Source organism: Molossus molossus, unplaced genomic scaffold (assembly GCF_014108415.1).
Source record: "Molossus molossus isolate mMolMol1 unplaced genomic scaffold, mMolMol1.p scaffold_m16_p_12, whole genome shotgun sequence".
Classification (NCBI taxonomy): Eukaryota; Metazoa; Chordata; class Mammalia; order Chiroptera; family Molossidae; genus Molossus; species Molossus molossus.
In genome coordinates, this window is record NW_023425347.1 from 74636351 (window position 1) to 74660874 (window position 24524).

Genomic DNA, 24524 nt, shown 5'->3' on the forward strand with positions numbered 1-24524 from the left:
ACACCCTGGCAACTGGCAGAGCCGCCGGCCCCAGTTACACCTGACCCAGAGCCTCAGGAGGGCTTGTGCTTGTGTCTGGCCCGGAGGCCCGAGCCCAGCTTCGCCTGGTCCAGGGTTGGACTGGGCCTGCAGGGCTCAAAGATCCCACCCTCACCCCCAGGCCTGACCCTCTCCGAGCTCAGGACCTGGAGTCCGCGCTCTGTCCTGTAGACTCCCAGGGCAGCCAGCAGCAGGCAGGACAGCCCCGGGAGGCGGGCCAGCGGCGGTGGGCGTGCGCAGGAGCAGGAAGGGGGAGCCGGGGAAGACGGCGAGGGGCCGAGGGGGGGCACATCGGGTGCACTGCATCGGGTCATCCTGGGCTCTGGAGATCCTGGGTGGGAGCACTAATCACCTCACCATCTCTGTGGCAAGTGGCAGGGCTGGGACTGAAAACGGAGCCCCTACAATAGGAAGTGGTTGGCTTCCTGTGGAAGAGAATCTGGGCCTCTTATTGCCCAGCAGCCCTCCAGCCTGGGCCGGGGATGGGGGACCCCAGGATACACATCCCCCAATCCCATCAAAGCCACTTGAGGGAGGCACAGCGGCCAGTCGCCCCCTTTTATAAATGACAAATCGGTATCCAGAGCCGGAAGAGTGTGCCCAAGGCCAGAGCCAAGACTGCAACCCCGCGCAGAGCCCCCGGCCCACCCCGCCCTCCGCTCCTCTGCCCCGGCCCAGCTCACCTGCCCAGATCTCCTGCCCGGCTCTGCCTTTTTAGGAAAGGAAAAGAGCCGGCGGTGGGCAGGCGGCCACGCTAATCCACCAGCTCCTGGCAGCTCTGGTTACCGTGGTTTGGGGCCCGGGGAGCAGGCTGGGAGTGCCAGCCCAGCCAATGGGTGTGGACAGCCGAGCTCCCCTGCCAGAGCCATACAAGGCCTTGCCGCGGCCCAGTCCCGAGCCGACACAGGGCAGCCCCAGGGCCGGCACCTGCCCCGCCCGTAAGCCTGCCAGCCCTGCACGTCCTCGGACTCTGCCTAATCCAGCCTGGGAGCGGGGAGGGCTGCGGTGCACGTGCACCAGACCCAGGGCTCCCCGAGGTCAGGCAGGTGCACTGCCAGGGCAGAGGCCAGGGCTGGGGCAGAGGCCTAACCAGCGATGGGGATCCCAGCTGGGGTCGGGGGCGACAGAGCCCAGGCCTGTTCCAGGCTGAGCCATCTCTTGACAAGATGCCCTTCTGGCCTGACTACCACCTGTCCTGCCCTCTCCACCTCTGGGGAGAGTCTCAGCAAAGGTAGTATCTGATCCCTTCGGGGGTCTTCCCAGGGTCCAAGTCCCAACTCATCGAATCCATCCTGGATCTCTGGCTGCATGCACCTCTCAGAATTAGGGGTGTCCATTAATGAGTGCATTTTGTGGGAACTGTGTACATATATGTCTCCTTGTGGGCCCATCGTCACTGCAGTGGGTCAGGGTCTGGGATGGTAAGCAGATGGGGACAGGCAGACCCTCCCCAGCGGAACCCATCCCATCTGTCAGCTCATAATCCTCTAACTTAATGCTCATAAGATCCCTGGGAAGTAGCAAGTCTTGGCCCATTGGAAAAGCAAGGGAACTGAGTCACAGAGAGGCTATCTGCCGAAGGTCAGGGTGGCAGGATTCCACCCCAGAGCAGTCTGACCAGCCCACTGCACCGTGCAGACTTTCTCCTCTGGGAGTTTCAGGTCCCAGAGGGACAGGGGGCTGCCATTTAACCAAAGCATGAATGGAGGACCCTTTGTTCCTGAGTGAGACAGGGCTTCCCCTGGCACCCGGGCCTCTGCTACCACTGCCAGTGTGTGCAGCAGCCCGTGTGGCACTTCCCTGGTCACCGCTGACAACGAGATCTGTCATGGAAGCCACTGGGTTAGAGCAGCCTTATATGTCCTACATGGGCCAAGCTGAGCTTGGGGCCAAGACTGCGGCACTCTCTAGGGCCACCCGGCAGGTGAGGGAAACGTGCCAGCATGGGGGGTGACGGGCTGGGCTGGCATCGGGCTCTGTTTGCTCACCCAAGAAAGGAGGAGATAAATATAGACGCAGGATTACTCAGACACAGCCTGGGAAAACCTGCTCTGAGCCTCAACTTCAGCCCTGGCCCAATCTCACCTTCCCTTGCCTGCCCACTCCCTGCCTGCTGCCAGGCCCGCCCGCCTCCTCCCAGGGCTCCCCAGCTGGAAACCTGGGGACAGCCCTCCCTCCCTGCTCTATGGGGAGGGGCAGGAACGGAGGCCCAGAGGGAGCAGGGTGCTTGCTTCCAGTCCCACAGCAAGTGAGTGGAGAAAGCTAGGGTGGCACCAGGCATTAGGACTCCTGAGCCCAGTACAGACTCAGTTTCCCCACCTATGAGACGGAGGCCTTCAATTTCCTTAGGCCTGCATGTCGGATGGAGTGGGTGACCACCCAGCAGAAAGGGGATGAGGCTGAGGTCTCATGCACGAGGAGATGTCGGCGCGAGCAGCGTGTGTACGGCTTAGGCCTTCGCGCACAGAGCCCACTGAGCAAGCCGTGTTTCAGCTCTGGGACTTCGGGAAAGTTACTTAACATATTTGTGCCTCAGTTTCCTCATCTCTAAAGTGTGAATCATAATTATTATTTCATGTTCTGATAGAATATAAATATCACATATCTATCTATCTATCTATCTATCTATCTATCTATCTATCTATCTATCATCTATCTAAAACAATGGCCTAATAATGGCACCAGCCTCCTAGAGAGTTAGGAGGGTTAGAAGAGTTACTACATGCGAAGCTCTTACACAAGCACCTGGCACAGAGCAACTGCTTCGCGCAGGTTTATTATGATTTTCCAGCTGAAACAGGTGAGGGTTGGGGTCCAAGGGGCCTGCTCCAAGGCGCCCACCCTCCCCGGGAATGGCCTGGCCTGGACTCTGCAGCGTGCAGGTCTCCACTGGGCTGTGCCCTTGTGGCATCTCCCCTCCCCCCCGCACTGCCTGACAGCTTCTAGAGTCAGGCAGACACAGATTTGAGTGCTGGCTCCACCACTTACAGGCTGTGACTTTAGGCAAGTGACTGGCCCTCTCCAAGCCTCAGGTCTACTTCTGTCCCTCCTGGGATGTCATGAGAGTTCAACAAGGGACTCTGTGAGAAGCATCCAGCTCAGCCAGGCAAATGGGCTCTCCACACTTGATCTCAGGCTGACCCCTTCTCTTGCTTCCTCCAGCGGTGGTGAACTTGCCCCAAACGAGGCCACACTTGGTGCATGACCCCACACGTGCAAGGGCTCTCAGCTGTGGGAAACATGCACCACCCCCACACTGTGCACGAGGGCAGGTCTACAGGCCTGCAGGGACCCTGGGATTCTTAAGTTCCTTCCTGCCCCATTGCACCCTGCACGCCTCACGGACTCATGCATGTCCACACAAGTGTCGGTGCCCCCACACATATATGGACACATAGGGCACAGCCCCACACACATACACACACCTAGCCACAGGCACCGAGAGGCACATGACTGCAGGTGTGCCCCTGCACATCCTGGCCAGCATGCACGCTCCCACACTCGGGTGTCCTGGCCAGGCCCGGCCCTAAGGTGGCCGTCCTCACAGCAGAGGAATGCACACAGCTGGGGATACTCTGCCAGCGGACGTGAGGGAGAGGCCCCGGGAATCACATGGCAGGAATCCGGGCAGGCATGCCAGGCTGAGGCGGGGCTCTCGAGTGCCAGGAATTGTGCCGGGGGGGAGGGGGTATGTGCACACACTTACTCTCCAGTCTCTCCTATCACCCTGTGTCCTTGGGGTCTTCGGAATGAGACTTGGAAGCCAAAGGGTCTCACAGACCATCAACCTCTACCCAAGGCAGCAAGCAGGTTCCTCTTGCTGGGTGGCAGGGCCCTGTCTCTCTCTGAGTCACAGTGGCCTGGTCTGAGCTGCGAGGGGCCATACCAGGTGGTCTTTTACACTGGGGAACCAGAAGAATATATAACCACAGAGATCTACAGGAGGTTGTTGTCACTGACTCAAGTCAAGAGAGACGCCGGAGACGACATGGAAGCCACGAAAACTCTTTGGTAGCACTCATGCTGAACCGATAACCACTGTGTGCTAAGGCGCTTGTGTCTAGTAACCAGCTCCCTGAATGCTTACAAAGGGGACCCTGCTCCCCATTTATAGATGTGGAATCTGAGGTGCAGAGCTGGCCGGCCCCAGAGCCCAGTGTCTAACCACAGTACAGTGTGACCTCTGCCACTGGGAAGGGGTTTGCAAGTGAGGTCTAAGCACTGCAGGTAGCATGAAAGGCACTGTCCCAGATGCGGGGACCTCTGGCCCCAGGTGGCAGAGGGGCCTTCCGGGGCCCCTGCATCATCAACCTTCTTCAGGTCACAGCTGTGCTACCTGTGGGTAAGACCTCTACACAGGGAAGGGCTGGCTCAGGCCCATCTGTGGATTTCGCCCTCTTCTACCAGTTCCTATCACTGGGGACCAACTGAGACTGGGTAGGGGCCATGTTGGGGTACCAAGAGAGGGCAAGTACTAAGGTGGGAACAAAGCCTCTGCAAGGTCAGCCCTGCGGTGGGGAGAGGTCATCACTCTCTCCTGCATAGAACTTACGGCCTAAGAAGGATAGAAGCCAGAGTTCCAGAATAGGCTGAGCAGGGGTGAGGCTGGTGAGGACCTCAATAAGGACCTGCCAGTTGCAGAGTCCCTGAGGCCAGAATTGAAAGGCCACCAGGCCAAGTAGGACCTCAATGCTCCATCCCCATCTGTTTACCAGATGGGACTGGGCTAGGGTGAGGGGCACTGTGCCCTGGTGTCCGGGACCTTGTGGATGAGGGAAGGAAGGATGGAGAGAATACATGAAAAAATCTCACCCTGAGATTTCCCTCCACCCCATTGGCCACCCTGCCTTGCCCTCTGTAGGTTCTACCCATAGGCTTGGCCATTTTGTTCCTGGAGAAGCTAAAATGAGAAAATGATGGTGCAGCATCAGGAGGCAAGCAACATGCCCAAGGCCACGTAGGGTAGAAAGAATCCTAACTCCAGCCATCACTGCTCCTTCTGAGGACACCCTGTGGAGGAGCCCCAGAACCGCTGCGGCACTGGCCAGGGCTGGCCATGTCAGCGGCACCCAGCATCTTGCAGTGCCCAGCCTGCCCCTCTGCCCAGGAGGAGGGCTCACACCCTTCAGGGAGAGGGGCGACCCAGTCACATGGCCCCAGGTCCCACCCGCTCTGAGCCCGTGCTAGAATGTGGCCTGGGGCAGATGACTTCACCTCTCTGAGCCTCAGTTTCCACAAGCAGCAATGCCACCACTCAGGGCTGTTCTGATCACTAGATGTCACTGCATTTAGAAAGATCCAGGCATAGTCTGGGACACAAAAGGCCTCAGTGTGGCCATGTGTAGTTTCCAAAGGCTCCTTGAGGTCCCTGCACTTTCCAAAGTACTTGTAGGCTTGAGAACTCATTACTCAATACAGGACGCTGGGGAGACCAAGACAGCCAGTGTCACCCCACTTGTCAGCTGGCCAGACCCAGGCCCAGAGAGGGGGAGTGACTTGGGGGAAACACACAGCAAACTGGAGACAGAGCTTGGAGGACTCATGCTCTGTTACCTTCTCCCACACCAGCCTCAATGTGGAGAAGTGGCCACAGGCCCCCAAAAATGTCCCCTGGACAGCTTTATGGTCTTGCTGTGGTTATTCCACACCACTCACTGGCCCTTCCAGGGCAGCTGCCTTCTCTTCCAGTTCAGCCCTTTCCCAGGATGTTTCCCTGTGACCCACGCAGGGGGCTTGGGCCACCAGGACCATTTAGGGCCAGAGCCCCTGAAGCTTGAGGAGGGGGAGGGGTCTCCCGAGGTCTCCTGGTGTCCCCGGAGCAGGAGCTGAGACCCGGTCCAGGAGCGGTGGAGCGGCGGAGGGGGCGGGGCGCACGTGGCCTTGCTGCCCGCGCGGTGATGTCAGGCCCCGCCGCGCCCCGGTCCCAGCACGTTCGTTCGCAGAGCGGAGAACAAAGCGTCCTGCGCATTCCTGCGCGCTGACTCACCGCTGTCACGTAGCGCGCCGCCGCATGCAGCTTTGCCCAAAATTGGTCGCGAGGAGAGGGCGGGCCGCCCGCAGGATCTGCAGCTTGTTCCCGCTCTCTGCTCCTCCACAGCCGCTCCGCTCTCCGTCCCCAGCCTGAGATTTCCCAAAACAGACTTGAGAGGGAGAAACAGTGGGGGCCCAGCGGGTGGGGATGGACGGGGAGCAGAGTGCAGGTGGCACACTGGGTGGTCAATCCAGACCCTGGGGCACTGCTCGTCTTTAAGCTGCAGTTTCCCCATCTGCCAATGGGGATGTGCATGGCACAGTTGTAAGCACTTGGTATGAGTTATCGCATCTAATCTTACACCAACCCTGTAAGGTAGGTACTGCCATCCCATTGTACAGAGGCATAGACAGACACTGATTGCCGTGAGGTCACGCACTAGTGAGCTGCAGAGCTAGGATCTGAACCGGGTTTCAGGGTTTCAGAATCTTCATGCATCCTTCATGTGATAATGTGCGCCATGCAGTCTGGCGCAGTGTGTGTCCTCCCTGCTCCTTGCCCCTTGGCGGTTGAGACCAGGTCCCTTACTTCCTCTCACTAAACCTCTATTCACTCACTGGGGTATAGGCAGGTTTGGTTCAGCAAACCTTCCTCCAGGTGTCCCCTGATCATCTGGACCACCACCAAGGTCCAGAGAGGAGGCAAGACAAGCCCTGGGCCACCAGCCAGGCCAGGCTACACTGGGAAGGCCTTCCTTCGGGCAGCCAGGAGGCTGGGAAGCACTGAGTTGCCTGGCTGCCTAGGAAAATGAGGCAGAGGGAGGCTCCCTGCCGGGACCCTTTGCCAACCTGGCCTCTTTCCCCATTGCAGCCTGGTCCCAAAGGGCATCTTCAGAACTGTATGGTGTCAGGTCAGAGGTCTGCTCCGAGTTTGCAGAAATTATGTGGCCAGCAGGTGACTTTGTTCTCAGGTGACCACATAGACTGGGCAGCTCTTCCCCAAACTGTGGTGTCACCCACCAAGGGCTCATCTGAGACTCCAGGGAAGGCCCTGAAGGAAGTGCCCCCTCCTTCCCCACCCAACAGTCTGGGTCCCACCTGGCCTGGACCTCCACAGCACAAATGTGAACTGACTCCATTTGACCTCAGGAAAGGTCAGCTTCCAGCTGAGCATACAAGGCCTGTGGTCTGGTCTATGACCTCCTGTCTCATCACTGAGTCCCTCATACTGTTCTCTCCAGCTCCTGGGACATGCCACAGTCTTCCAAGCCTATAGCCTTGACCCGTGCTGTCCCCAATGCCTGGAATGCTTTGCCGGCATGGCCTCACTGAAGTATCTCTTCTGTTGGAAAGCCATCCTGGTCCTCAAGGCAGAGGCGAGCTCTGACTGGTGTGGCTCAGTTGGTTGAGCATTGTCCCGTGCACCGAAAGGTCACTGGTTTGACTCCTGGTCAGGGCACGTGCCCAGATAGTGGGCTCGATCCCTGGTCAGGGTGCATGCAGGAGGCAACCAATTGATGTTTCTCTCTCACACATCAATATTTCTCTCTGTTTCTCTTCCTCTCCCTTCGTCTTTCTCTAAAGTCAATAAAAACAAAAACTTATTTAAAATTTTTTTTAAGGACAGAGGACAACTCTCCCTCCTCTGGGGTCCTGGAGCTCCTTGTCTGTCCTTCCCTTTCAGCCAACACGGAGCCAAGCACAGAGCACACACTGGGCCTTTGCACACAGCCTTCATTACAGGCCCTCCATGCTCCCAAGTCCCTACCCCAGGCAAAAAGTGGTGCCTTTGGGGCCCCTTTCCCCCAATCCCAGCTGGGCCAGAGACCCACAGATCCAGCCCAGGTCTAATATAGAGCAGGCCTGGAATGTTTGCTGCATGGTGGCAGAGGGCACGGCCTCCCACCTGGAAGACCCTGCTCTTCTGCTGCTGGCTGTGTGACCCTGAGCAGCTTATTCGGCCTCTCTGAACCCTGCTTCCAGGCCCTGTCCTGCCCTGCCCTGCCCTGCCCGCTTCCCAGGCCTGTTTGGAGAATCAAATGAATGAAGACAAAGAGAATGCTTGGCACGTGGGCACAGCTCCCCACACAGCTGTCATTATCACCAGGTCATTATTATGAACCTGCCTTGTGCCCGAGGCCTGGGTTCCAAGGCTGGGTGGCAGGCGGTGAACTCAGAAGCAGCCGCAGCCCTGGCTGACTCAGCCTGAGGAGGCATCAGGAGGAATGGTTGCTTTATGGTCAGCCTGAGCCAGCCCAGCTCTGGCCCTCCTCTCCCCACCCCCGGGATTCACCCAAATCTGAGGCCGCGGCCTTCCAAGCACATTCAGGGCTTCTTATCTGGAGAGATAAAGGCCCCCTCCCCTTGGATGGTGGATCCATTCAGCTGTATGACCTTGACAACCCTCATCCTCTTTGGACCAACCTTGGGAAGTGCTGGGTAGGGGGCAGGCAGTGGCCTCACAAGGCTCCCAGGCATGTCTTCCAGGCAAGCATGGTGGTGGTGGGGGGGGGGGGGGGGGGGGGCTAACTCGCTGCTTCTGGGCCGCAGAGGGATGGGTCCTGCTATCTTCCTTCCAGTATTGGCCCAAGCTGGTGGTATGAGCTCTCAGCAACCCTGTGACATAATCCTCCTAAAAGGAAGACTATTTGACACCTGGGAAAACTGAGACCCCGAGTTCAGAAGGCCCTTATCCAAAGCCACAGAGGCAACAGCCAGGACAGCGTGTGTGGGTCTGCAGCCAGGGGACTTGGGCCCATCTGCTATAGCCCTCCATTCTCTTGTGGGGTCCTGGCTGGTGATGGCTGGCTCGCTCCCTCCCTACTCCTTCCAGGACACCAACTGTGTACCAGGGACTGGACAGGAATCATCAGCTTATGAGGTCCTAATGTGGCTCCTTAGGACAGAGCGGGAAGTCAAAATTCAGAGGAATCGCTTGGCTCAGGTCACAGTGCCTAAGAGGCAGAGTGAGGTGCTGTTCCCTAGACAGCTGCTCCGTGCTCCATACCGCTGCTTCCCAATCTGACAGGGTTTCAGGGTCCCAGCAACACCAGCCTCAGGAAACCTGCAGGAAGACACCCCATGTCTCCGGGTGGACAAAGAAGGGGTGTGCCCGACCTGCCAGGGTGGGCCCACCAGACCCGCCTGGGCCCGAGGCTCCTTGCCAGGCTCAGATGAAAGCGTGAGGTCATTGGGCCATCCCAGCTCCCTGTCTGATCTCGCTAGGCTGACTCAGCCCTGCCTTACCCAAACCTCCTCCTCCAGGGGACCCCAGCAATGGCCGGGCCTGGCCTGGGCTGCCCGCACTGCCTGCTCGCCGGCCCAGGGCCTCCCACCCTGAGTCACTGCTCACCTCACCAGCCGGCACCCTGCTCCGTGCGTGAGCAGCCGGGTCCTCTCCCCCAGCCTCCCAGTTCCTGCCGCTAAAGGCCCAGGAGCCAGGCTGGGGAACCGGGGCACCTCTGCCGCTGCCCTCAGACTCCACCCCCAGGCTCTGCTTTTAGGTCCTCTCTGGCCCTAGCAGGAAACTCTAGAATTGAAATTGAAAGCTTAGGCTAAGGATTCAGACTGACCTGGGACCAAATCCCAGCTCCTTCCTTGCTAAATGGATGACCTCAGACAAGCTACCTCACTTTCCCCATCTGAAAAAAAGAGGGTAATAATAGTAAGCTGCATCCCATGAGGATTCTCTATGAGATCACATTTGTCAGGATAGCGCTTAAGAATGCAGCCCGTGCCCTGGCCAGTTTGGCTCAGCGGTTAGAGCGTCGGCCCGTGGACCAAAGAGTCATGGGTTCGATTTCAGTCAAGGGCATATAGCTCAGTTGTGGTTCAGTCCCAGCCCTGGTCAGGGTTATGCTGGAGGCAACCAATCGATGAGTCTCTTTCATGCCAATGTTTCTCTTGCCACCCCCCACCCCCCGACTCTATATGAAGTTAAATGGAAAAATATCCTCTGGTGAGGACTAAAAAATAAATGTAGCCTGTGAGACAGGCAGATCTAGATTCAAATGGCTGTGTGTCCTTGCACAAGCCCCTTTACCTCTCTGGGCCTCAGGCTCCTCATCTGCAAAATGGGAATAATCAGACAAGTGACCTCTTGCTTTGGTGATTAAAGGTGATAATATATGTAAAGGGTTTGGAACCAGGGACCAGGCATGGGTACCAGACACTTAGTGAGCCCGGAATGCTTTCAATGAATGATGGGGAGACGGGAGGAGAGTTCTGGCTCTTCCTTTGATGAGGGCCGAGCATCGGGGGAGCTCCCTGGGCACTGAAGCTCCAGGGTACCCTCTGCAGGCTGAGCTCCAAACTTCCCTAGGTGAGTGCAGAAGGCTCTCTGAAGAGGTCTTTCTGGGCTGCACTTTCTGACCTTACACTTTCCAGTCTCCAGGGCACCCACAAAGCCCCTCATTTCACGGAGACGAAGCTGGTGCTCAGGCAAGAGAAGGGGTTTGCCTGCAGCCTCCCAGCTGGAAGCAGCCAAGCCTGCAACCCCACATCTCCCGCTTCCCAGCCTGGGAGCTGCCTCCCTGGACCCAGGACAGCCTCACCTCCCAGTCTCAGAGACAGTACTCTGGGGGCTCACAGAGCTCATCTGCCCAAACGCAACAGTGTCCAGTGTTTTCCTTGAAACACACGGCAGGAAACAGCTGTGCTGTCACCAGCCCATGAAGCATCTGTCTTTATCTTGTCCCACATGCTCAAGAGGCAGCTCCCTCAGTGTGGGGACCCGATGAACCTGGGCTGGGGCCAGTGGAGGAAGAGTGGACCTTGGAAAAAATTTCTCTGACCTCCCCATTCCCAATTCACAGGTATTTATTGAGCATGTGACCTGGACAAAGGGACAGAGGCTGGGGCAGGCTACATAGGCAGAGAAGGACAGGGGGAGTAAGAATGGCACTGACCCTGGGGTCAGACAGACCTAGCTTTGAATCCTGACCATTACAGATCAAGCCCGCCAGCCTCTCCGAGTCTGAGCCTCACCTGCACATCGATGCCCTGACACACCTCGCAGGGTGACGCTGTGAGGATTGGTGAGAACAGGAACATGAGCGTGCTCTGTAATGAGTGTGATCAATAACGATGGCCACCACGGATGGAGCTCTGGCTCATTTATTCCTTACCACAGCCATGTTACCATGATTATGCCCACTTTGAAATAGATTTTTAATATTTGATAGGTCTTGATTTGAAATTCTGATCTGCCAACTTTGCATTTTCCACCAGCGCAGGAGCAGAAACTCCCACAGGTTTCACAATCTTTTGCTTAGGTGCTGCCTTTGTGGGAGCCCTCGCAGTGGCCACCGCTGTCTCTTTAGGTGCTTGCTTAGCTTTTCGTGCCTCCTCGGCAGCCCTGATAGCTTGTTCTCGGCGAGCCTTCCTAACTTCAGGCTTCTGACTCCGCTCGGCCATGACATCAGCAAGAGAGGCGCCAGTGACTGCCCTCTGGAATCTGACGGCACGGTAGGTTCTGTTCTCTTGGCTTCTTCCAACGGTCCCTTTTGTGCTTTCTTCTCTAGAGGACAGTCCTCTGTTGAGGATTCCTCTTGGAGAGGAGTGCCGACTCACAGTTTGCACTAAGAAGTTGGAAAGCCTTCCCGTGGGCCTGGAGTAGCGCCCCCTGTGCGCGGGGTAGATCTTGTACCCGCTGAAACTGCACAGTTCAACCTTCATGGCTGCGGCTGCCAGAAAGATGGGGAAAAGCAATTATACCCATTTTATAGATGAGAAAACGGGCTGGGAGAAGGAGGAAAGGGCACATGTAATTAGACAGAGGTGGCTATAGGTGAGTTTCACATCTCGTGTCTCAGACGGGGTCAGGAAGGCTTCCTAGGGGAGGTGTTAATTGTGACAGCCCTTGAAGGATGGACAGATTACATCAAGTAAGAATGGAAGGAGCCTGGGAGGCCCCAAATTGCACAGATACACAGAAGCAAGAAAGTCTGTAGTGTGTCCAGGGAGTGACCAGCCCTGGGGCCTGGTGGGCTTAGCCTTGGGCACCCAGATCATTGTTGTTGGGATGAGGAAGGACAGATAGTTCAGAGTCAGACCCCAAGCCAGGGTGGGCATTAGGGCGTGGTGAGACACTTCACCCTGACGCCAGGCTTGGTTTTCATAGGAAGGCAGCTCTGACCCAAATCTCAGTCCAGTTCTCGGCTGTGGCTGTGTGGAGAGCCAAAGCCAATGTGGTGGTGCGGAGTGAGCCGGGTGGCCGCAGGGCCCTGGAGGGACTGTCCATGGGGATCCGCCCCTACAGCCACCACCACCCATACACACATACACACATACACCACTGCTTCCCGGACGGGGTCCCGCCGAGAGGCCCCACATACCCTGCAGCCCAGGTGAGGAGGGGAAGACAGAGACTGACCAGCAGAACCCTCCCATGCCAGACAACGGGCCAGACCCTCAACTGTCCTTGCCACAGCCTCTCAGCAGCAGGGGGGAGGGGTCTTCTTTGATGCTTTTGATGGATGTGACCTCTGACATTTGGGAACGTTAAACCAAGGTGTGCTCTTGGTCACATGGCTAGGGAGCAACAGAACCAGACCCTAGACTGGCCGACCCTGCCCTATGCTACTCTGGCCTGGTGTAGTGCTGGACACTTGTACGCAGGAGGACAGCAGTGGGGATGGGATCCGAGCTTGAGTCACAGGGCCCTGAAGCTGGCAGCTGGATTCGCCAAGCCTCACAGGTTCCAGAGGGGGGATGGCCCCGACTCACCCCCGTACCCCAAGCCAGCTCCGGGCGGTGGTTTCAGCTCTTGACCTCCCTCCTGCCTAGAAGAGCCCGCTGTGCCCCTCCCGGCCATTCATGGCCCAGGATTCCCTGGAGCTGGGTGGGAAGTCCAAGGCCTTCAGGCCAGGAGGTGTCCCAGGCACACCTCTGCTCAGGATGTCAGCCCGAAATTACTTGGAAACCCCAGGTTTTGCCTGCCTGCTGGGCACCAAGTTACCCTGATGATATAGTCAGCGGGCACTTATTTTTAGCTGACACTTACTTCTAGAAAGAAATACAGTGCTTTGCATGGCCTGGCCTCCCGGTGGCTCACCCCTTCCCAGAGGGGAAAGGCGGCCTCCTGGTGAGGTGTTGGGTGTGCCTTGGAAAACATGGGTTCTAGGCAACAGAGTGGGTGTGGCTGAAGAACCACCAGCTGCAAGTCCTGGCTGGTGGCGGTGGTGGGATGGAGGTGCAGGTGCCCAGGCCTCAGAGAGGGAAGAGTCCAGGCAGTCTGGGTTTCTCGGATCCAGGCCTGGCAGGGCGGCCTCTGGAAAGATCTTCCTCCCCCTGGACCTCAGGCTCCTCATCTAGGTCTAGGTCAAGTGTCCTTCCCTCTCTGGCTGCCTGTCTGATATTTTTCTTAAAGATAGTCAGCTCTTCTCCATTAGAGCATTGTGAAGATGGTATCAGGCAACAAAAGGGACCTTGATCCCCTCCTCAGGAGGGGTGACTGTGCACAGACAGCCTTTGTGTGTGAGACGAAGCCATCTCATACTTTCCATTTCACTCCAGCGCGCTCGGACCATGCCCTCGGGCCTGTTCTGGGCCCTGGGATGGGAATTCCGGAGAAGACCATGCCTCACTGAGCTCATCGCCAGTAGAGAGACATACCTGTCCCCGGGAAATAACCAACTGTTTCAGGACAAGTGTGATGTGCCATTCAACACTCTTCCAGCTTTGACCCTTCTTATCGTTCTAATCGCATCTGTCATGGAAGAAGACGGATGCATGGGAGGCCGGTTGTGTAGATGGATGGGAGGATGGATGAATGGAAGGGAGGAAGGGAGGAAGGGAGGGAGGAAGGAAGGAAGGGAGGAAGGAAGGAAGGAAGGAAGGAAGGAAGGAAGGAAGGAAGGAAGGAAGGAAGGAAAAGGAAGGATAGATAAATGGATATGGGCATGGGAAGTTGAACTGATGAATGGATGGAGGATGGATGGATGGATGGATGACAGATAGATGGCTGGATCATTGCAGATATGTCATATAGGCTTGGTCCCATAGCAGATGAGTATAGGGGAAAAGTTCTAACCTTGCCTCTTGTTCATTGTATGACTCTGAGGAAGTCACTCCCTTTTCTGTAAAGTGAGAATCTTATCTGGAAAGACTTCATCTGTAAAGTGCGACTCATGAGCCCAGCATGCCTCCCAAGTCTATTGCGGACATCCGGTGAAATAAGAATGGACTGTCCTTACCTACCTAACGGCTGGGACCAGACCCCAGCCACTGTCTGAGGGCTCCCACCGATGCATTTGAGAAGCTACCTCTGCTTCTGGGCTCCCTACTTTCCCAGTCTGCACAGAGCTCTCTGTTTGCTAAGAGCAGGGAAGGGACCCCTGGAGAATAGTTGCTGCAGGAGGGCTCCCCACTGGATGAGAAAACATATTGCGAACACTCAGGGCTCAGGGCTAGGGCTTTGGAGTTACCCAGATCTGCTTTCTAACCTTGGCTTAGACACTGAGCAAGTCATGAGCCAGTTTCCTCATTTATAAAATAGGAACTAATTATGGTACCCACCCTTCCAGGTATGTTGTGACAGTTAATAAAGGTAATGTATGTAAATCACTTACCACGGCGCTTAGAATATATTAATTACTCGAGAAATGTGTGTTTACCCCACACCCCTTAAAGGCGAAGTGGGCAAGTGGGCCCTTTGCTCTTTGGAGGAAACTCAAAAGCTCTGCGTTCAGAGACTTCCACCCTGGCTGCTGCGTCCCGAGGTGGTTTTCTTGTTTCAGAAAGTCCAGCCGGACTTACAGGGAGTCTTGACTGAATAATGTCTGCTGTCAGCTGAAATTCCAGCAGTTGCGTGGGCTCGCTGACCTGTTCTGATTACCCTTAGATTAATAACAAACAGGGCACATGAATTATTCCTTTAAAAGTACAGTTCATGTGGGAGATATCAATCTTTCCAAATGGCTGAGGGGGAGGGACAAGGATAACTAATAAGGGGGTGTCCTCCGAGGGAAGCCGTGGAGACCAAGTGAGCTGGCCCCGCAGGGCCGAGGCTGCCCTTGTGGGGACCCGGTGTGGGACAATGGTGTGGGCAGCGTCAGGCCCTGCTGGCTCAGGGTGAGCCTCGCCGCTGGCAGGAGGCCCAGACCACCCACCAGAAAGAGGCCCTGGGGCTGAGTGGGGGCAGCCTTGACCCACAGCCTTGGGGATGTACCCTGGGGGTAAATGTGGATAGGAATGTCTGAACTCCCTCAGTTCCTAAGTCCCCAAGCCAGGCTGGCTCCAGGGCCATACCCTCCTCAGTCCCCCATTCCCTGGGGCTCCAGACATCTCCCCCTGGCCAGCCCCATCCTCCGAGCTGCTCGCTCTACTAAGCCGCCGGCACGGTATGTGCCTGCAACCAAGACACTGTGTCCCTTCCATCAGGGCTGCAAGCAGAACTCTCTGAAACCCGGAGGGGCCAGGTAGCGAGGGGGAAGTGGCCGGTTTTCCAGAGGTGAGGGGGCAGAGGGTCCTGAGCGGGGAGACAGCCACAGTATAGTCTGGGGAGTTCTAAATGCACTCGGGGCAGGTTGACTGTGAAAGTCACCGGCGGTCAATGCTGGGAGTGTCCCTTGGTGTCAGTGGGAAGACAGGAAAGTTTTCCAGGGAAAGAATGGGACTTGCCCAAGGTCACACAGCATGAATAGCTGAGCTGGGACAAAAGTCCGTTGCTCCAGCCAATGCCTGCCCTGTGGGGCAGCATCACCAGGACATTTTATCTTCACCCCTTGGCATCCGCCCTCCCAGTGTCCACAGCTGCCAGACAGCTGTTCGAGGGACCCACATTTACTCAGTGCAGATGTGAAGAGAGAGTCCTGGGGTGCTCAGGAAGACGGCCCAGCCCTGTCCCAGTGCCCTGGTCCTTCCTGGGCAAATGGACCCAGAGTCTCAAGCTCAACTGGGACCCCTGCGAGAGTCACTGCTGCACGGGGAGGGTGAGGCTGGATTAGCAGCCAGGAGAACACGTCTGGCCCCATCACTGTCTTGAAGATGATGCTCCTCTTAGACCACAGTTATCTCATTCAGAGAATGGGAGCGGGGGCTGGAAAGGATTTCCAGAGGGCGGTTCTAGCAGAGTCTCACACCGCCCTCTTCTGCCAGCCTGCCCTCCCCACAAATCTCTTCCTCTATTTTTTTTAATCCACACCTGAGGATATTTTTATTGATTTTAGATGGAAAGGAAGGGAGAGAGAGAACATCTATGTGAGAGAGAAACATCGACTGGTTGCCTCCCATCGCCCCAGCCAAGGGTCAAACCCACTCCCTGGGTATGTGCCCTGACTGGGAATCAAACCCGCAACCTTTGGGGGTTGACACGCCAACCAACCCAGCCAGAGTAAATCTCTCTCTCTCTCTTGGATTAAGCTGACGTCAAGCAGAAGTGGAGCAAATTACTGTGTGTGCAAAGCTATGCCCAAATCCTGCTGGAGACCTCAGGGAGTCCGTGCCCCTGGATCTGCAGGCTTTACTAGCCCCGGCAGGCAGCAGGGCCGGGCCAGCTGGGGAGTGCAGCAGGGCAGCTGGCTGGGGCATTGGTGGGGGCCAGGCCGGTGCCATGGTGTAGGGGGCTGTGCAGCCAGGCCAGCCGGGTGCGGCAGAGGTGCAGGTTCAGGGCCCAGACTCAGAGCCCTAGGGGGTTGGGCTGGCTATTTTTAACTACGCTTTATTTTCTCAACCTGGAAACCAACTCTTGCTGGTGGAGTAGTGTTGTTTCCGTAAAGCTGTCACCCCTAAGACCTGGGCTTGCTCAGGTTCCTTGGGCTGGGCCTCTCATCTCCCAGGAGCCCCTCTGCCCAGCTGGGCTGAGGGCAGGGAAGAGAGGAAACTGGAGTCGGCACAGCTCCCTGGGCTGACCCTGCCGGCCGGGTGGTGGCCCCTGCCCTGTCGTCACCCTCCTTTCACACCAGAGCGGGATTCTGTCTCCTGGTCCCTTTAATTCTTCTGTTTTGTTTCCCAGACTAGGAGCCTCTGGCTCCCTATTGTCCTGAGCAGGCACTTGGCATTTGTGTAAAGATTAGACACATTAGAACCTTCGCTCTCACTCCCAATGTCTTTCTCTTTTCCTTTCTCAAATCCTAGTTCTTTCTCTCTGGCTGGGCTCTGCTTCCTTGTCCTCCCTGGCTCTCCTGGCCGTCTTTATCTGCCTCCCGCTTGTTTTCCTCCCCACCCTGACCCCTCTGTCTCCCCGCTGACCTGCTTTTGCCTCTTTCTCTCTTCACGGTTCAGCGGTCTGAATTCTCTATCCACCTCCTATCCCCACCCTCACCCTGCTTAATTCTGTATTTATATTCTCTCCGAGGCTAACAGAAATGACTGGGAGAATTGCTCACCTCATTCCAGAAATACTCTTCTAAATTCTTCGAGAGGTGCCCTGCGGGAGAAGGCAGTGAGCACTACAGGGGGAGTCCCTGGTTTGCGGGAGAGGCAGAGATCGGAGTCCCAGAGCGGGCTCTGCGCCTGCCAGCTGGGTGCCATTGGCCAGGCTCCGCTTCCTCCCGGGCAGCTGTGGAGCTGATAGCCAGCCCATAGCAGCTGCCTCCTGGGGTCGTGAGGAAGAGGACACGAAAGCTCTGAGCACACAGTAGGTGCCCAGGAATGCTTGTTCCTGAATCCACTGCAGCCTGACCCAGCCTGCAGGGAGGAAGACAATGCTGCTAGGTCTCTCCCTCCTTCCGTTCTGCTCTGTTCTACCAGGAACATGCACGCGCGCATCCACACACATACACGTGTGCTCTGGACGCTACGGAAAAGCAAAATTGCCTTTTTCTTTGTGGTCCTCTATTTCCCCCTTCATAAATATCTAGTGACAAAATTGCTGCTGAACATAGGAACTAGACATTGGGCAGCCTGGGTCCCTGCAGAGCCAGTTCCCCAGTTCAAAGCCAGGCATTTATTCGTTCACCCCCTCTCCAGAGTGCCCTCACTCAGAAGGCTCCTACTGTGTGCCAGGCAGGCTCTGGCCCTGCCTCCTCTGGAGTTCTGGACCTCGATTGCCCGGGAGATAAGCTCAATGTCATGAGTCAGGCAGGCGCAAGAGCCTGGACTCTGGGATTTCCAAGAAGTGACTGCCTTTCCTATTGGGCCCGGAGACAGTGTCCCTGGGAAGATGCCGAGAGGTGGACCCTGAGCCAGATCTGCACAGGGACAGGGGGCAGCTGCCAGTTCCACGAACTGCTTGACTCACCAACACCCCCCCCCCAAACCCCTGCTCTTGTCTCCAGCAAGGCCCAGCTTCTGAGCCAGCAGAGGGGCAGGGGGCAAACACTGGCCCTTGGCGAGCACCCCCACCACCTGGTCTTTTTTGCAGAAAGTGGCTACGGAGGTGAGCCAAGACATCCTGTCCCGTCCGAGATGGACCTTTCAAGGGACACTTTGTGTGGGCCCACAGGACACATTTCTGGAAAGGACTCTGAAGCCCCCTTTGTTAGTCTCAATGGAACCTGTGAGCCAACACACTAAGAACCCCCCATTTTTACTTTGTTTTGCAAACAAGGAAACTGAGTCCTAGGAGAGATATCCTTGGCCACAGCTACAAAGGTTCTGGAAGGGACCAGAACCTCTGTCCCCAGGCCCTGGGGTGGAAGGAGGGGAGGGGGCGCTTCCTGGGTGAAGTGAGATGAGGCAGCTCCAGACTGGTCCGGGGACAGAGGGGTGTCCTTCACTGAGGGGAGCAGGCCCAGAGAGGGCTCTGACCTGCCCAAGGCCACACAGCCATAAGCTGGCCTCTCACCTCCTACAGCATAGAAAGGGCTCCTCAGCTTGGCTGGCAGGAGGGAGGCAGGACTGCAGGGCCTCTCCAAGGAGAGGGAAGGTTTTTCTCACGCTCCCCTTTCAAACTCTTAGTTCTGGGCAAGACCGGGGCAGCAGCCCAGGGGAGAGTGGGGGAGGAGCTCTGGGGCGCTTTAGGGAATGATTTGAGGAAGTCCTAGGGCCGGAGAGGAGTCGGAGTCGCTGGGGGTGCAGAGGAGCCTCAGCACTCCCGAGGTGCGCCAAGCTCAGAGGGAGGAGCTGGGCCTTCCGCCCGCCTCCGCCCTCCTCTGTCCCCCACCGTGAAGGCTGGGGCGGGCCAGACGCCCCAGGAGGAGGCGGTGTCCCTGGCTCTGGGCCCTCCGCCTGCTGGTGCAGTGCGGCAGGGCTGGACCGCAGGGGCGGGGAACTGCTTATAAGAAGCAGCCAGGGCACCGAGGCACTGAGCTATCGGCTCGGCTCAGCTTGGCAGCAGGACGCGGGCAGCACTCTCCCTCCCTGCTCCCTGCTCCCATCCAGCCGTGTGCTCCGCCGCCGCGCCGCTATGGTTGCTGTGCCCACTGCCTGGTGCTCCGTCGCTCTGGCCCTGCTCGTGGCCCTGAACGAAGGTGAGCCGTCTGGCCTCGCCTGCTGCAGCAGCCCCGGGTCTGTTCAGCGGTGTCTGCCCCGGGGAGCGCGGCGCCCCACAAGCGAGCTGGGGACATGCAGGGCAGCGGGAGCCCAACAGCAGTGGCAGTGACAGGGGGCTCGGCCAGTACAGAGGTGCTGCTGGCACAGGGCAGCGCGCGCCCTTCCCACCTGGGCTGCCGAGGCTTCCCCGGGCTGGTCCGGAGCTCCGAGCAGTGAGAGTGCCAACTTCCTCGATTATGCAAGAGGAGGAGCCTGGCAGGTCCCCCTATTCCAGCTGTGCCAGGCGTCCTGACCCACCTCTCCACCTCTCTCTCCCTCCTGCGTGCAGGCAAGGGCCAGGCCGCTGCCACCCAGGAGCAGCCAGTGCCCTCGCCCCATGCCCCAGGCTCCCACCTGCGGCCTCGGCGTTGCTCCTGCAGCTCCTGGCTGGACAAGGAGTGCGTCTACTTCTGCCACCTGGACATCATCTGGGTGAACACTCCCGGGTGAGCTACCGTGGGGATCCCGGCGGGGCTGCTAGGCGTGGGGCAGGGGCAGGGGGCTATGGGCGTGCTGTGGAACCTTGGGCACAGTACACCCTCCAGATGGGAGCACTGGGCTAATATCGATAGTTAGCCGGTATTGTTTTAACTCCCATGTGGAGGCCACCTGAGCAGTATAGAGGGTTGTCTCATGAGAATCTCACAGCAGCCTGTAAGAAAGTGTTGGCTCCATTTTGCAGATCAGGGTACTGAGGCTCAGAGGGTTTAGGTGCTTTCTGCAAGATCACAGGACGGAGTGAGTGGTAGGAGGAAGCTCCATCCTAGGGCCGGTGGATGCCAGAGCTCACACCCACTCTGCCATGCTACCTCGCCATGATCTTCCAAGAATAATACAATTAATGACAGCACCCATGTCTCGACTGTGCCAGGCCCTATGCCAAGCACGGCTCGTGCATGATCATCCCGTGAACCCCCCAGTCCTCCCCTGAGGCAGGTACTGCTGTTGTCCCCAAATGACAGATGAGAAACCTGCCCTTTGTCACCTGGTGGAGCCAGGGTGGGGGCCCGTGCTGTCTGTTCTGTCTGCACCCGCACTGCCTCCGGGCCACTGCATACTTCAAGTTGAAGTCTCTGTGTGCATTTGTGTTTTTTTTCCCTTCCCCAAATTGCAAAAGACAAGAGAAGCCCGGCACGTAAGCGTGTGTGGAGTTAATCCACATCCAAACACTAGCTCAGGCTGGGAACCTGCCAGTCCCTGCCTGCCGGGTCTACCTGGAGTCATTACAACTTCAATCACACCAGCTAAAATTAGCTCTGGCACCCGAAGGTGCTGGTCCAACCGGCCACAGGGCCCCTGCCCTGCCCTCCACTAGCCTGGGCTAGACTCTGATCTGAAATCGATCCCACCCGATCTCACACACATGCACACTCACCATTTTTAAGTCAAAACTCGAAGACATGTATGTCACTCCTCTAGGCAAGTGGGGACCAGGTGGGGGCAGCGTAGCTGTGAGCCTGTGTGTTTACTTCTGCGCGATGGTATTTCCTCCCCTCCTCCAGGGCAAGCTGTGGGCCTTCCCTGAGAACAGGGGGACAGCCTGGTTCTATCAGCTCGAGTTCCTGGCTGGGAGGGGGGTTGGGAGAACTCCCCCTGGGGCGTGGGCAGGGGCCCAGAGAGGGAGAGAGGCTTGCGTCTTGTCCGGGGCTACCTGGCCCCTAGGTAGGAGCTTGTGGTGGGACTTCTTGAGGTCAAGGGTTGGTCACCTTTTGCTGCCATCCTGGTGGCATTTGAGGCCATCCCAGTGTGCAGCATGGACAGTCCCTGCTTGCCAATGGCAGTGATTTATCTAATCCTCCTCTCCCGCTCTTCCTCTTTCTCTCCTTCTCCCCGCCCCCCCATCACTACCTTGCTGGCTGCCCGCCCACAGACAGACAGCTCCTTATGGCCTGGGAAACCCGCCAAGACGCCGGCGCCGCTCTCTGCCAAGGCGCTGCGAATGCTCCAGTGCCAGAGACCCTGCGTGTGCCACCTTCTGCCACCGAAGGCCCGGGTAAGTGGGCACCTAGCCTGCAGGGGCCAGGGGTGGCTGCCAGCCTGGACCTGCCCTGGACAGCAAGGTGTCTGGGGGGCCAGCAGAAGAGTAGAGGAGCAAATGGAGGAGGGGGAGCAGGTCCTGGGAACCCATAGGCTGCCCTGGATTTATGGGCAGTGTCCCTTCTTGCAGGGAACCAGTCACCCCTGAGTCCCTCCCACTGCCCAGCCCTGTGGGCTTCTGAAAGCACCATGCTGCACTCCTGGGCAGGGGGGATTCTTCCCTGGTAACAGCTGAGGCAGCCCAGAACCGAGGAGACAGGACTCGTCCTGTCGGTCCACACAGCTGGTCAGGAGAGCTGGGCTTCAGCCTTGGTCCGTCTGACCGAGTCCATGGGGCTCGAATTCAGACCTGAGGCTCGGGGGGCTTTGGAGCTTCCTCCGTGAAGGAGTAACATCTGGAATTGGGCGGCCATGGCACCATTTCAGGGCCACCACAGAGTTGCTGGGGGGGCCTTTGCAAATCTAACTCTTTAGGCCTCAGTGTCTCCATCTGTAAAAGGGTGGGAAGCTCTGTTCTTTCCCTCCCCCACTTGGAGCATTTGGGGAAGCAGGAACCGCCTTGGCATCTCAGCCTCCATTCTCACCAGGGTTTGTGGGAAAACTCCTCCTCTGAGACTCAAGCTGTGGCTCCACCCTTGCCTCAGTTTCCCCTGCAAAGGGCCCCACTCAGCTTCAGGTGGCCGGATTCTGAGAAGGCCAGCCACCCAGCTGCCTCTGTCTGAAGCTGAGAACACATTCCGTAGCTCAGTGTTCCCACCCTGCCTGGGAAAGGAAGGCTGCCAGGTGCACGAGCTGGAAACGGATCTGCTCCCGCGGCAGGTGGGGGAGGGCGGGGGCCAGGCTGGGCCTGCGGCCAGATGGCCTTGGGGCCCTGGACAGCCCCTCACTTGGGCTCTGTTGTTGTTCATTCAGGGCTGAAACCATGGCAAACCCAGGCATTGGGTCCCCTGCCCACATGCTCCAGGCTGGCAAGACGTGGACCCCTGCAGGAGAGCTCCTCCGAAGGCTGAGGTAGGGGCCTGCGCTGCCTGAGTGCCCCCTGTAGGCCGTGCGCATTTCCTCTCATTTCTCTTGTTCTCTGGAAAAGGCAGGGCCGCTTCCCCATCAGACCGTTAAAAGAACTAAGGCTCAGAGAGGTGAAGGTACTTTCCCAAGGTCACACAGCGGTCTGGCATCTGGGAGACTCCAGAGCCTGTGCTTTTTAACCTCTATGCCTAGAAATGTACTTTTTAGAAGGTTCTTGACTCTAGAAGGACCACAGGTGTCCACTCAGGCTGTGTCTGAATTGAGCATCTCGCATATGCTGAGGTCCAGAAGGACCAGCAGCCCAGCCTGCTTCTTCCTCCCACCCCAGACTAGATGCTCTCTGTGCTGGCCTCAGAATGGCCCAGGAGGTGCCTATGAATGTTTGTCCAACCAAACTGACTTCAGAACAGAACCCCACATCTGGTCCTGCAGCAGAGCGGCTGAGGGGCAGCTGCTGAGCCAGGACCGCCTCATTTGAACCCAAGCCCTGCCACAAACAAGCTTTGTGACCTTGGGCTTGTCACGTCCCTTCTCTGTGCTTTGAGTTCCTATTCTGAAACGGGGACAGCAGTGCTACCCATCTCCTGGGGTTGTCGTGGGGTCAGATGATTTGACATAACGCAGCACCTCAGGAGGGCCTGGCCCTGGCGGGAGTCCTGAAGGCATTAGTCAGTTCTACCTCTGGCCCTGATGGCCCCTTGGGGCCAGCCAGTGCTGGGACCCAGCTTGGCTCCTTGTGGGTTCCCATCCTTGTGGGGAGGCAGAACACAGGAGAAAAGGCAGGATGGTGTGGGAAGGACCCACATATACTTAGGAACTGTCTTAAGATGAACAAAATCAAGATCCGACTCGCAAGGCCTGGCCTTCAGAGTGGCAGAGAGGTTTCTCAGCCTGTACCCCTTCTCGCAACAGTTCAGGGCTGTTGTGAATCAGAAAGGGGCTCAGAGAGGTGGAGACACCTGCCCCAGTTCCCACAGCTGGGACCGAAGCCAGCTCCTAGCTTCCAGGCTAGAATGCGCTGAGCCAGGACGAGGCCGCCTGAACACCATGAGTCCCTCAAGGGTTCAGAGGGCAGGACCCGTATTTGTCTGGGTTGGACCACCTTCTGCTGGGACTTGAGCGTGGGAGTTGCAGTAGGGGAGTCTGGGTGAGGGGAAGGTGAACAGCCACGGTGTGGAAGTGGGAAGGCAGGTCTTGGGAAATGAACAGTGGGCTGTTCTTGACCGTCGGGTCATTCCAGCAACATTTGATGTTGAACATCAGCTTTGTCCAAGCCCCTGTGGGCAAAGACGCTTCTAGGCCTGGTCTGGCCTGTACTGATGGGCAGACCTTGTTTTCAGGGCCTGTGGCCACCTCCTGACCCCAGGGCAACCATGATTAAGGGGTGCAGTCCCGGTTACTGCTGCCTCTCACAGGGAACTCGTGGGTGGTCCCTGTCTCCTGAGATGCTGAATCCACCCTTCTTGATTCCAGGGACATTTCTTCTGCCAAGATCCGCTTTGCTAGGCGACAGCAGGAGGCAACAAGGGAGACCAGGCCTACACACCCCAGGCGGAGGAAGAGATAGTACTGGGAGCCAGAGAGACTCTGGGAAGGAAGCCTGTGTGAAGATGGGGGAGAGGAGCAGCCCAGGGCAGGGAGGCCCTCCACCTATTCCCTGGACCAGGAAACAGACCTGCTGGGATCCGCGGAGCTCCGGCCTCCTCGCCCCAGTGGGGAGCCCCCTCGAGGCAGCTCCGAGCCCTCGCACGGCCGCCGGGAAAGCCTTCAGCTTCCGGGCTGCAGAGCAGCCTCCCGCTCTGGCTCTGGTCCCACATCCCTGCTGAAAAGAACTAACCCGGAGGCCACGTCCTGCGAGGTGTTCTGTCTGTTGGCTACAGACCAGGATCGAGGCGCCGTGATGGATGCTCACACCTAAGCCAGCCCTGAAGGCGGGACGGGTCTGCCCAGTGGCTGGTGTCCCGCCGCCTTCGCCTGCCCCTGCAGCTCTGCCTCCCGAGTCCTGTACCCTTACCCTCGGGACACTCCTGGTGAGAAGG

The 24524-nt window shown here is 57.7% G+C and overlaps 1 protein-coding gene and 1 pseudogene across 2 annotated transcripts; one reads left to right on the forward strand and one right to left on the reverse strand.

Annotated features, from left to right (window-relative positions):
* Positions 1 to 11178: 11178 nt before the first annotated feature.
* On the reverse strand, positions 11179 to 11685 carry LOC118626793 (annotated as a pseudogene).
* A 7612-nt stretch (positions 11686 to 19297) lies between these two features.
* EDN2 (endothelin 2) lies at positions 19298 to 24052 on the forward strand. Of its 2 annotated transcripts, XM_036257499.1 has the most exons (5): positions 19298 to 19361; positions 19712 to 19868; positions 21293 to 21415; positions 22372 to 22470; positions 23959 to 24052. In XM_036257499.1, the coding sequence occupies exons 1-5, from the start codon at positions 19298 to 19300 to the stop codon at positions 24050 to 24052; spliced, it is 537 nt and encodes a 178-aa protein (XP_036113392.1). The 2 variants fall into 2 exon arrangements, with proteins under 2 accessions (XP_036113392.1, XP_036113393.1); XM_036257500.1 differs by lacking the exon at positions 22372 to 22470.
* Positions 24053 to 24524: the final 472 nt, after the last annotated feature.